The 13,617-nt window shown below is 45.1% G+C and overlaps 1 protein-coding gene across 2 annotated transcripts in view; it reads right to left on the bottom strand.

Moving 5' to 3' along the window:
• Positions 1 to 13,617, bottom strand: part of BTBD19 (BTB domain containing 19) — a 43,918-nt gene that overhangs the window by 25,730 nt on the left and 4,571 nt on the right. For both annotated transcript variants that reach the window (XM_088673250.1, XM_035122517.3), the window contains exons 2-3: positions 11,705 to 11,912; positions 8,754 to 8,807 (exon numbers count right to left, since the gene is read on the bottom strand). In XM_088673250.1, the coding sequence (XP_088529376.1) occupies positions 8,754 to 8,807; positions 11,705 to 11,912 (262 nt within the window). The remainder of the gene's footprint in view (positions 1 to 8,753; positions 8,808 to 11,704; positions 11,913 to 13,617) is intronic.

Here is a 13,617-nt window from a genome sequence, read left to right as displayed (position 1 = left end):
ACAGACCATGCCATGTCTAATTTGATGAATCAGTGCCATTTTGTGGTATCTTTAAGATGCACTTAACCCAGGGGCACCTGGTCTGCTAATCTTGGGAACCACCCCTCTTTACATACAATGGACCAGCCTCACTATTCTGAGGACATGGTATGTGTGTGCATGAAATGGAACCAAAGGACTGATGTTTCAATTCACTACTATCCAAACTGGGCAGATATCCCAGAAAAGTCTGAAGCCACAGGTGTGATTTCTAGAATCTAGACTTGAGTATGTTTTTGTTAGCTACATCCCACACCCCTGCCCCAACTCTTTCAGTATTTCTCCCAGTTCAAAAGGTAAGGTTTGCAGGGAATTTCCTTGATTATGTTTTGCACAATTGTGCAGATTCTGCTGTGCTCATTTGGGCAGATGGGCTCCATAATTTCCATGATGGGAAATAACACGTTTCTTTGTTTCTTTATAAGCATACACATTCATTGCTCATTAGGGTGTGCACTGGTGTAATTCTTCCAAGAGGGTTTTTAAAAGGCAAAACGTGGGTGGACAATGCATTCCTAGCGGCAGGCCATTTGAAGAACTTGTGGCCCTCCAGATGTTGCTGGACTTTCCATCCACCCTGGTCAGCAAGGCCAGTGATGATGGAAGCAGAAATCCTACAACATCTCCACAAGTTCCCCATCCACACACAATACACACAGAGGCCTGGAAGAAGCAAATGGCCAGAGGCATACCTAGAGGTTGGCTAAGTTGCCCCCCCCCCACCAAGGGTGCAGGCCCAGTAGAGCACAAAAATTGCACTTCTCTTTGCCGATACATCATCTTGCCAAGGGCACAAGGGAGCCCAGGTACACCTCTGCAAATGACCAAATACAAATAAAAAAGTCACAGATTTGGTGCCTCAATGATCACCTAGTCCACCCCCCTGCCAATGCAGGAAACCCTATGTATTTCTGTAAGCAACATAAGCAGTGTAAACCAGAACCATGTAATATAGGTACAAGTGAATAATATGCAATGCCTTTCTGCTAGGGTGTCTCACCTAGAGCTATGATATGAAGGAACATGATTTAGAAATATAACTGATGCTAAGCAGGTCTGGGCGTGGTTAGCGTCTAGCTGGGAGACCTCCTGATAATCTATACACTTTGGCTGCTTGAGTTCCATTGTGAAAGAAAGGTGGGATATATACGGTACTTCGGCTGTAGGCTTCAGTTTTCCCTTGCTCGATTCATTTGCTGGTTGGAATTCAGAATGCCCTGGGCACCTGATACATTTAGAGTGAGACCTTAGTGTGCCATGAGCTATGTCACAGATAAATGCTGTTTAGCTTGCTGGAATAAGATAGGAGTGAGGATTGTGTGTGTGTGTGTGTGTGTGTGTGTGTTTGCGTTGTTTGAACAAGGGGCTTGGGAACAAGGACTTCATGTTCTGTGAGAACCGTAGGCTTTGTGGCTTAGGTCAAGAGGGCCAGAAGGACCCAGACTCTGGAGTTCTATTATCCCAGGTAGAGGAGGGAAGTGAAATCCAATAGCTTTAAAGAGCTGGCATCTACCAACGTAACTTTTGCTGGCTTTTGTTGTTTGACTCTTTCCAGAAAAGAAAATGAACATTACCCTAATCTGACTATTGTGAGACTTGTTATAAAGTGTCTCTAAAACAGATAAGGAGAGGGGCATAGCAGTGCATTTTCCTGTATCTATGATCAATTGTTCTCTTCTGTTGTGGGTTACAGTACCTAGTGAAGCATTGTGACCCTCCCCCCCAGCCCTTCAACCTAACAGAGCAGCATGTCCCCACCTGGGTGGCCTTTACAAAATCCTTGCCTTCCCTAGCAGTGCAGAACAAGGAATACAGCAACAGGTCTTGACATGCCTATGGAGTGGCAAGTAGGAGAGAGCTGCTTAAATAAGTCAATAAATGTACTGAGCCAGCTAGTTTATCTGTCCAAGGGGGCCAAAACACCTGCCATCTGTGCTGAGCCTCTTCATCAGACTGGATGTTAAGCAAACTGGGGGAAGGGTGGAAGGCTCTTTTGGTATTTAAGCCATAACATCTGCATTGATCAAAAATTCATTTTTGTTCCCCAGTCTCAGAAGGGGTATGGCTGTGGGGCGCAGCTGTGGGCATCGTCCTGAAGAGCACCTGCACCACTGACTTTACCACTGCACCACTGAGTTTGCCAGCAGCTGCTGACCTAGTTAATTTCACTCCTAAATAGAAAATGCTCTTAATCTGAGGGGCAAATCCGAAAAGGAGAGACTTGCATTTTCTTCTTCTTAAAAATGCTGTGTGCACACTTATACGGAGGTACATAAGCATTCATATTTTCATGATTTCGATTTTTCTAAAACAGCTGTAAAAGTACTCAGCAACCATGGGAAACTGTGATATATCTGCCAAATGTGCACATATTCATTGTAGCGCTGCTGGCTATACTTCTGGAGGTTAGTTTTGATTTTTTCCAGAATGCATTGAAACTGGGCATGAGTAGAGCTTTAGAGGTAGTGTGGCTGCACGTGTTAATTCCATTTGGAGATTGGCAACAGGATAAAACCAGTCTCCTGATTTATGCTGAACCAAAGGAATTGCAGATCCCCTTAAAAAAAGAACAGATCAAATTTTGGCCCTCGTCATTATGCAGAAAAGATTGAAAATGTTAAGTGAGCACCAAAGGGTTTTGAAGGCTGTTGCCAAGACACAGATTTGAACATATTTAAATAACAGAAAGTATAATTCACTAATGTCAAGCTACTGTCAAAACAGAGTATGCAAAGGTTCAAGTAACGAAGCACTTGTATTTTTCAAGGCCCTGTGAACGTGTAAAGCTCAAAGGTATGTAGGGATGCCAAAAGTCCTATGCAGGGCAGTGTGGAAAGGTCCTACAAATAATCTGCTTGTATAAACATTTACAAGGGCCTGATCTCCGGGCATGGGTTTCTCTCATTCTCTGTTTGTCACATCAGAAGCTGTTAACAACTCTGCCCCACTCTCAAAGGCATGCTCACATGTCCCTAAGAAACATCAGATGTGTCCGGGAATGGAAGCTGTCTGCTTTCTCACGAGTTCCCAGCAGGATAGGTTGTAAATGATAATCGGAACAAAACATGGTGTTAAAATCACAGGCAAGAAGAACCCAAGCCTCTTCCCAGATGTCTCTCTCTGCCACTTCCCCGAAGACAAGGAGAGTCCAAGGTTGCTTCCAGATGCCATTTTATTGAGTTTTCATTCCAATTTGTTTGCAGGAAGATTAGATGGCATTGTGTCAAGCAAATTTTATCTCACATTTTCCAGTGCATTTCCCCACCACTTTTTCTTATCGCAAAAGGTATGGTTTTGTGCAGCAGTTCCAAATTAACTTCAATGGTGAAACCTTAATTTGCCAGTATGTGATTAAAACCCACCCCAAAATAGTGACAGTCTGTAAGCACCCTGTGTTTCTCCATTTAATTCACTTCCATACTGCACAGGTACCTAACCCAGTTCTATTGCTGAATCTAACTAGCTGAGTGCAGCCGAGATGACATGGAACCATGTGTTACCATAGCTGCTCTGAGATCTCTGGAGGAACAGAATACAAATGTGGTGAACAGCAATGTGGTAAAGCAGATGGCATACAATGCCCTTCTGGTTAATTTCCTATCAAAGTTGTGGGGGCAACCACACCATGGTGATATTAGGTTTGGTACCCAAGGGGTTTGCAGCTTCCCTTCCTGCTGGATCCTAGAAAAATGAGGACATGCCTCAAAATGGGTTGGTGGGTCGTTTTGCCTGCTAAGGGGAATTATTCTATTCCTGATCTGTCCCTTTATATTCTGGCAATCACATACTGTCCTGCCAGTATCTCTGACTAGAACCTTTTTGCATATGAATGAATTTACAAAAGCTCTGAACTTCTGTAAAGTGACAAAGGATAAAGGTAGAGAGAGAAGACCTTTCCACCTCGTCATGGAATTTAACAGACTGTGCAAATATTTCAAGGCTTGTTTAAATAACTCTGAAGGCAAACAGTAGAGAGTCAGCATGTAACTGGCTGAACAGCAGATAACCTCAATTAAGGAAGGAAGCCTAAATCTGGTGTATGTTGGCTCCTATTTGGGATGAAAAAAGGGAAGGATGGATTTATGCAATAATTGGTGAAGTAATGTAAATCCAAAGTAATATATTGTGGGATGTGTAAGGTACACACACAAAGACCACAAGAGAATGTCATTTGAAAAGGCACACAAAACCATCATATAGATCCATCATTTGTCATATTATTTCTCGAATTAAGGTCTGCCAGATAGATCAAGGAACCCAAAGCAAAGGCTGGGTTCACATTACCACCTCAAAGTGCACTGAAGTTGTTGTTTTTCCCTAGTGCATTTCATTGCTTTTCCCACCCCCCACCAACCCTGCTAGCTATTCACATCAGCATGACTTCATTAATGTCAGATTCATTTCGTGCATGCACACGAAAGCTCATACCAAAATAAAAACTTAGTTGGTCTTTAAGGTGCTACTGAAGGAATTTTTTTATTTTACTTCGATCCAGACCAACACGGCTACCTACCTGTAACCAGATTCATTTCTGTTTGTGTTTCACAAATGGGGAGGGGGTGTCTTTACTCTATGCAAAGGTGTTATCACTTTTGCTAGAGAAGAATTACCGTAGGAGCAGCTTAAGGGCTCCAATCTGTATTAAGCAGGTTTGAGAAACAACACATCAAACTAGTATTTTATAAGTACAGGATACATACTGGTATGCATTTTGGATAGTGTTGTGTGAACACAGATTAAAAATCCAGGATCAGAAATGCAGTGAGGGCACAGTAAATGGGAGTGTGAACACAACTGACCTTTGCTAATCACTATTTTTCTTCAGGATATCATAATTCATTCATTATGGTTTTACTTCCCCACCATTAAATATTCCCATTAGTCTTCTTGCTCTCCTCACACTTCCTTTTTATTATACCTTTTTAACTACCCGTACAGCACCTCTCTTCTGTGAGAAAATCTCAAATGAAATCCATCATGACTATCCATTCACAGTCATTTTCTAAAACTTCCTCTTCTGTTTAATCTCTTAGAATTTCCCCTTAAGTGCTAAGACAATGATACTGATTTTCAGTTGCCTTCCATGAGATACCCTGCGCTGCATGTGTGCAGTCACAAGAGTGGAGTTCCCTGCTATTCCCTTACAGCCTCAGATCCTTGTAACAGATGGGAAACTCCTACTAATAGTCACATAAGATCTATTCCTGGATTCCTGACCTAGCAGGGAGGTGGCAAGTCATGAATTTCCCCTGTGAACTCAGTGTCCTGTGCTTTCAAGTCATCCGAAAGCAGCTGGGAAAATTTATGTTCCTAGCTAGCTCTCACTTGTCCTGTGTTTACTTTCCCCCAACCATTCCTTAGATCCTCTTTCTAACCCAAAGAATGTCACCACCAGTTCAATCACCCACACCAAGAACCTAGCTCTCCTCTTGCTCTGCTTACTTTCTCATCGTTTTTTATGAGTCTTTGCTGCTAAGTCTTCTCTGGGAAGACAGTCAGGATAGGAACGAATTCTAGTGAAACAAATTTGGTGAAACATACCTTTCCCAGGACACAACTATTTAAAACACTCAGAGTCACATACGCACATTTTAAAAAATGCCCAACTGCAGTTGACACTGCAGGCCAAATTATTGTTAGCTGCATTCATGCCTCCCCACTGCAGGGAGGTGGGACCGATTTGGATGGTCCGCCCCCACCACTTAATGGATCCAAATGGTTTCCAGAAAGTGGTAGGGCATGCTTTATTCCATGTTGATGGCCTTTCAGCTGATTCCCTGGTGGCCCGCTGGAATGTGGAATTAACCAGGGCTATTGACTGTTTGGCTCCGAAGCGCCCTCTCCGGTTGCATGGAGCCTGGACAGCCTCGTGGTTTTCCATGGATCTGAGGGCAATGAAACAATCGCTGAGACAGCTAGAGTGCCGGTGGCGGATAACTCATTCTGAAGCTGACTGGACACGGGTTAGAGCTCAATGTCGAGCCTACCAAGTGGCAATAGCGACGGCAAAGAAGACTTGCTTCACCGCCTCTATTGCATCTGCAGAAAACAGCAGCAGGAGACTCTTTTAGGTGGTTCACAATTTAGCAGAACCACCTGTTCCATTGGGGCCCAGTACAGGCCACATGACCTCCTGCAATGATTTTGCAAAGTTTTTTGCAGATAAAGTCGCTCAGATTCGGGAAGAGGTAGACTCCACCATGGGAGCAGGGCCGAGGCGGGGGAGTGCTAGAGTCCTGTCTAGTCAAGTTGTGTGGGATCAATTCCAATCTGTTACCTCTGAGGATGTGGACAGGCTGCTTGGATGAGTGAAACCAACCACCTGTCTCCTTGATCCTTGCCCATCCTAGCTTAAAAAAGCTAGCCAGGAAGGGCTGTGCGATGGCTTCACAGGGTGGTGAATGCTTCTCTCTGTGAGGGAGCCTTCCCAAACCCGCTGAAAGAGGTGGTTATTAAACCGCTTCTTAAAAAACCATCTTTAGATGCGGTCAACATGGCCAACTATCACCCAGTCTCAAATCTTCCATTCTTGGGCAAGGTGATTGAGCGAGTGGTTGCTGAACAACTCCAGGCATGCCTGGAAGAAGCGGACCATTTGGATCCCTTCCAGTCAGGATTCAGGCCTCATCATGGGAATGAAATTGCCTTGGTCGCACTGGTTGATGATCTCCGGCGGGCTAGGGACAAAGGTGAGAGCTGTTTCCTAGTTCTGCTGGATCTCTCAGCGGCTTTTGACACCATCGACCATAACATCCTTCTGGACCGTCTAGAGGGGTTGGGAGCTGGGGGCACTGTTATACAGTGGTTCCGCTCCTTCCTCCTGGGCCGTGTTCAGAAAGTGGTGGTGGGGGATGAGTGTTCAGACTCCTAGGCTCTCACTTGTGGGGTGCCTCATGGTTCTGTCCTCTCCCCCATGCTTTTCAACATCTACGTGCAGCCGCTGGGAGAGATCAACGGGGGGTTTGGCTGGGTGTTCATCAGTATGTGGATGATACCCAGCTCTACCTCTCTTTCAAATCAGAACCAGTGAAGATCCTGTGTGAGTGTCTGGAGGCAGTTGGAGGATGGATGGCGGGTAACAGATTGAGGTTGAATCCTGACAAGACAGAAGTACTGTTTTGGGGGGACAGGAGGCGGGCAGGTGTGGAGGACTCCCTGGTCCTGAATGGGGTAACTGTGTCCCTGAGGTGTGCAGCCTGGGAGTCATTTTGGACTCACAGCTGTCCATGGAGGCGTAGGCCAATTCTGTTTCCAGGAGAACTAGGGTCTCTTTAAGGAGTCGCCCTCTCGCCTGAAGAAACGTACTTCTCCTGCACCCCATGGTACCTCATGCACGCCCTGCACCAATGAACTGGCGAGGGAGCATAGGAGGCACTCGATTCATTGGGGCCAGGAGCAGCACCCACCTGGTCTGGCTCCTAGCAGGTGACACTATAGCCTCTGATGCTCCCAATCAGGACAACTGGAGGGGATCTGGAAGTTGTCCAAAATGGACACAAAGTGCAGTCAGAATCAGGAACCGTCCAGGTTAGTTTTTCCTGAATAAAGCGAATTTTACTGGAGCAATTAGAACATAATTTTACAGTGTTTGGCAGCTCCTGGACTAGCAGGAATCTGCCAATGTAAGGCTGCTTTGCTGACAGTACTGGCGTGGTGTATTTTTTTCATGGCTGGTGTGAACCTGAAAACTGCCAGTGCATTCTGCTTCCATGTCTCCTGTAAAGATAAGGCAAGTTCTTTGTTCCTAAAAGCAGAGAGTTTCTGTTTTGCAAGGTTTGTCATGGGGCTTCCCTACCTCTATTCCCCTCACAATTCCCCTAGCCAAGGTTCCTCTGAAACAAGTGAGAAAGAACCAAGAAGAAAGGTTTCCCGCCCCCACCCCAACCACAACAGTGAAATCAACACGTAATGTAACACAGATGCTTGAGTTTCTGTAGGCGGCTGCTAGAAGGCACTAGCTAGTGGAAAATAAACATCTAAGGCAGGCCCAACGTAAGGTCAGTCATTGAGTCCAACATTACTGCCCACTAAACTCTAGGAGTTGAAGGGACAGGGGTTCCAATTCAGTCAAAACAGCTTAATAGTAACTGTCAGTAGCAAGCATTTTTCTTTCCATCTTTCATTTACAAAACTATCATTGATTTACCTCCCCCCCCCCAATATCATAGACAGGAGGAAGCTAGAAAGGTGAAACACTTCCCTGAGTATCAGTGGCGTCATTAGAAGAGGATTTGGGGCAGAGTCCAGAGCCCTTGCTCAACAGAATGGTCAGGAAGGATCTCCAAGTATGGGTTGCTCAGTATGGGTTGCTCACCACATCAGGGGTCCCTTTACCCTTTTAATGCATCCAAAAGCAGATTGGACTACCCCACCCCAAAGTTTAACATTGCCAGGTTTGGATACAGACAGAGGACACTGTATGGATCTGGCCTTCTAGCACCCACAGTTGTGGGATTCTCCTTTCATTGTGAAACAGAGCACACAATGGAAGGCATGTCTGTGTGGGATCCACTGATAAGGATTAGGGGAATCTGGGTTCAATCATCAGCAGGCTATTTTAAAGCAGCCAATAACATGCCCCCGCTGCATCCCAGAGGCTGTGTCATTGAGCAAAAAATCTTAGACCCTGTAATATACAAGCAGAAATAATTACATTACAAATACACCTCGTGAAGAATCAACTTACCATAAGTGACACAAAGCATAGTCCTTACCTTTCTGAGGTCATCCAGCCCATACTCTATGGATGAAGTCAGGACCTCCAGGGCCTATAGTCAAAACATAAAAGGTAAAGGTAAAGGGACTCCTGACCATTAGGTCCAGTCGTGACTGACTCTGGGGTTGCAGCGCTTATCTCTCATTATTGGCCAAGGGAGCCGGCGTACAGCTTCCGGGTCATGTGGCCAGCATGACTAAACTGCTTCTGGTGAACCAGAGCAGCACACGGAAACACCGTTTACCTTCCTGCCGGAGCGATACCTATTTATCTACTTGCACTTTGACATGCTTTCAAACTGCTAGGTTGGCAGGAGCAGGGACCGAGCAATGGGAGCTCACCCCGTCACGGGGATTCAAACCGCCGACCTTCTGATCGGCAAGCCCTAGGCTCTATGGTTTAACCCACAGCGCCACCCACGTCCCGTAATCGCATAGGAGTGATTAATGTACACTCTCGGTACTTGATGCTCTCTATTCTCTTGGCAATGATAGCCCATGTCTGAATCCATCCTGATTTTCTGTCTTTTGCCCTTCAGCTTTCTGGAAAGTTTCTATGAGCAAAATTTGACTTGCACAATTAGACTGCTGCTCACACAATGGGGCTTTGCCTTCCTACCCTCCCCCCTTCCAGCACTCGTGCCACAAAAATATGCTTCAGAGGGTTCCCCTCCAAATACAGAGCAAATATTAAGGGTGCACAGAGGGTTGTAGGGGAAAGGGGGGGCAGGTGATGTCCCATTGTGTGAGGAGAAGTCTGTTCTACTCACACAGAGACAGTGCTGTGTGCAACCATACCTGAATTCACATTAAAAAAATTCCTTCCAGTAGCACCTTAGAGACCAACTAAGTTTGTCATTGGTATGAGCTTTCATGTGCATGCACACTTCTTCAGATACACTGAAACAGAAGTCCTACCTGTAACCTGAATTCACTTTATTATTGATATTTTGTTTATTTTTATTTTAACCTGCTTTGGAGCACCCCCCGCACCCCCCAAAAAAGACTTATTGGTGACAAACAATAATTGGAGTCGCAAATAAAATCAGTGAGTACTAATCGTATTTGCTGGATTGATTTGCATTCCAGACACAGGATGTGTAAGTGAACATTGGCAATTTCTGCTCCTGTTTTCACTGGAATTATCCAGCATCCAGTGGAGGCAGCTCCTGATGGAGAAGCTGAGTCACAGGAGTCATTGGATGCTTCCAGTACTGCAGGCAACAGTACCTGAACAGCAGCTATCTGCTGATTAACACCAGGAAGTTTTCCCCCAAATCTTAAGGTTGGCCCTTTCTTCCTATGACAATATATTGATTGGTTTACAATATTTATATCCCGCCCTTACTGAAGGAATATTTCCACAGTGGTTGATATACAGTAAAACAATGCTAGAATAATATATCTACAGATCAAAACTGAAACTTTCAACCAGCATGGTGACAGCAATTTCTTTCCCAAAACCAAGCCCAGAACAGACTTCTGTGAATCTAGATCAGGGCAGGGGACCTGTGAACCTGCAGGTGTTGTTGGACTCCCAAATCCAATCAGATCCAGTCCACATATCCTATGGTCAGGGATGGTGAAGGGCCACAGCTCCATCCGCCCTCATCCAAATAAACAGCTTCATCCAGATGGAACTTTCCAACAAAGAAAAGGTCCCTGAATCATTAACAGAAAAATGTGGTCTTCCCTGCTTGCTAATGCACGGCGCAGACCAAATTATCTGTACAGTATTCTACAATCACTGCACAAGTGAAAAAGAGAGCCCCTATCGTAAACATTTGTTAAAAATAAAACGTAAAATAGAGAAGGGTTAGCTAAAAAGAGGATGTGCCACACATATTACATTGATGAAGAGAACTGGATTTCGTGGTGCTCATCAAAGAGACTTTCCTTCATCTCTGCCAGTAAAAAAGCCTCCATTTTATGAGCTTGCTGCTCCATTTTAGGTGCTAAACATAATCTTGAAACTACTGCACTGACTCACAAGTAATTTCATTGCCTTACTTGGCTGCAGCCTGAAATCACTGGGAGATGCACAGATCTGATTCAACAGCTTTTAAATTAAGAAAAACCTAAGTAACAACCCAATTATGTGGAAGCTGCTAATGGTGGTTGATTAAGTCAGCATTCTTGCACAGACACCCAGCCCACTTCCTCTCCCAATTTCTAGATCTTCTGCAGTGAAAAGAGACAGGATTTTCACAGCTCAAAGCACTGCCTCTGTGATACAAGACAGAGACAGGGCAATGCAGCAGAGGATGGAGCAAATCCAATACTAAAACACTGATGCTACTCAGCTTTCAAATATCACTACTGTTTTACTAGAACTGAGTTAGCACATTCAACCAAGCAACAGCTGCATTATACCAGGGGGGTTACTGCCCTTTCTGTGGTTTAGAATAGCCTTGAGATTAAGCATGTATGTGGGGTGCATAATGATTCTTTCCAGGTGAATAGATTGCTATGAGGAGGGCCTCTATCTCTCTATCTCTCTCTCCCCATTATTAGCATAATCACTAACATATCTGTTTTACCAGATTGCCATTATAAATATAGCACATAATAAGCAGAAGCGGCTTACTTCAATCATCATCATCTTATGGACGAAAACCTTTGCTTTTTAACTACAATAACAAAAATATTGACTGTGTGGGTTACTTTTTATAGAGAAATATATATTTACAGTACCCATGATTTAAAATTGTGTACACTGAATCTGCAAACAGGACCAGCAGTAAAAATCAGACACACAATGGAAAAGGTTGCAGGGAGGACCTATTATGATCGGTCAAGACTCATATTTTTTAATTGATCTGCAAGGGTGATTTAAAAGGTTTGTGTTTCCTCATAAGCACATTAATAATACCATTTACTAATTTTAAGCCATTCTCCATTGACTCACTTCACTGCAAGCCAAGCCTGTACTAATACAAGTCATACTTACAATGTTGTTGTTGAGGGTGACATTATTGGTGTACAGATACTCAATAACTGCAAGGAACACCTCCGGCTGCATGTGGCTCAGGATCAGTGGGGCTTGTATCTCCTGGGGCTGGCTTAGCATTGCATGGAGTGCCTGGCAGCGGGAAGAGAGGAGGCAGCGATGGGCAAAGATTTCCTTCTGCTCTCTGCCAACCAGAAATGTTACATCACTGTGGGGAAAACAGGCAGTGAGTTTACCATGCACACTTCTCAACACCCTGCCCTACTCTCCCCATTAAGAACCATATTGCAGAGTTCAGCTGGCCTGTGTTCAAATAAAATTTGCAGTAGGCCAACATGTTCAGCAGCATCCCCTTTTCTTCTGTAGAGCAGCTGGTGCTGAAGCCCTTCCATGCCCACCACTTTTTCATCACAAGCCCTCCTTGCTGGGCTATAAGACCCGTGCGCTGCAAACACCTACCCTCTGCCCACACAAAAACTCTCTCTCAAACTGCTCCTCCCAGCGCCGCCCAACCCTCTGCCTGTGTCCAGCAATAATTCTTGCTCTCAGCTCTCCTCCTCGTGGACCCACCTTCTGCCTGCACAAACTCCCACTCAGGCTCTCGCTCACTTACTTCCACCGGACCCACCCTCTGCCCACATAGTTTTAAGGAGGAGGAGGACCAGAATGTGCTTGAATACATGAAAAAGGTGTCCTGTTTGAAGTCCAAACAGGGCAGGGAACACATTCCCCCCCCCCCAAGAAAGGACAATCACATTTTTCTAGGGACAGGTGGCAACCCGAGTGCCAGATTTAGTCCTAGAATAAATGAAGCAGTAATAGTAATCCCATTAAGCAGAGAGCCTTCTCTTCAACACTGCGTGAACAAAGCCAGTCACCATACAGAAAGAATGGAGTAAGAGCTTCCCAGACAGAGGATGTAACATTAACCCAGCAGTTCTCATTTTAGAAATAAAGCATAAAGCACTTGAATAGGGCTTTTAATAGCGCACTTGGTTTCCCGCTGTTCCTCCTCAGTTTCAACAAACTCAGTAAATACACTATCTGGGCTTCATGTATTGTTTCCTGGGGTCGAACTACATGTTACAGCAGAAGAGCTCTGCCGGATCGGGCTGAAGGCCCATCAAGTCCATCATCATGCTCTCTCAGTGGCTAAACAGATGCCCCTGGGAAGTTCACAAACAGGCCCTGAGAGCAATAGTACCCTCCCCATTTGTGCTGGTATTCACAGGCATGCCACCTCCAGAATCATGGTTGGAAGCCACAGCCTTATCCTCTATGGATTTGTTTAACCCCCTTTTAAAGCCTTCCATGTTTGTGGCCATTATTATATCCTGTAATACTACAAATTACAGGTGTGGGTGACTCTAATCTGATCCAGAACCAAACCAGGGGGTAAAATCCCCTTACAACTCCACCCCCTCGGTGCTGGGTTTGAGCTGCAGGGGGTGGGGGAGGGGGGACATTCTGGAAATTTGGGTAAAAAGTGCACGAATGCAGGCACATCTATGTAGCTAATGTAATGTACAGACTGGCTTGCTCTTCTCCACTCCAGTGTGACCTGGATTCTGCTGGCCTCAGGATAGGACTCTGAAGGGTGGGTGGGCATGGAGCCTGAAGGGGATCAGGAAGCCACAACATGGAAAAAAAGATGAATAAGTTTAACACATGGCGGTGGCTGCACATGACCAGATCAGCATGAAGTAGAAGTGGAATAATTTGGCAATCTGCATGGGCTTAAGTAAAGCAGCCACATGATGCTTACTTCTGTGTTCCAAGCAGTGTTATGAATTGCCCGATTGTGCAGTATATGTAATGGGATGCGGGTGGCGCTGTGGGTTAAACCACAGAGCCTAGGGCTAGCCGATCAGAAGGTTGGTGGTTCGAATCCCCGCGACGGGGTGAGCTCCCAT

Source organism: Zootoca vivipara, chromosome 7 (genome assembly GCF_965207765.1).
Source record: "Zootoca vivipara chromosome 7, rZooViv2.hap1.1, whole genome shotgun sequence".
NCBI classification, from domain to species: domain Eukaryota; kingdom Metazoa; phylum Chordata; class Lepidosauria; order Squamata; family Lacertidae; genus Zootoca; species Zootoca vivipara.
This window is presented reverse-complemented; position numbering and strand designations above follow the sequence as displayed.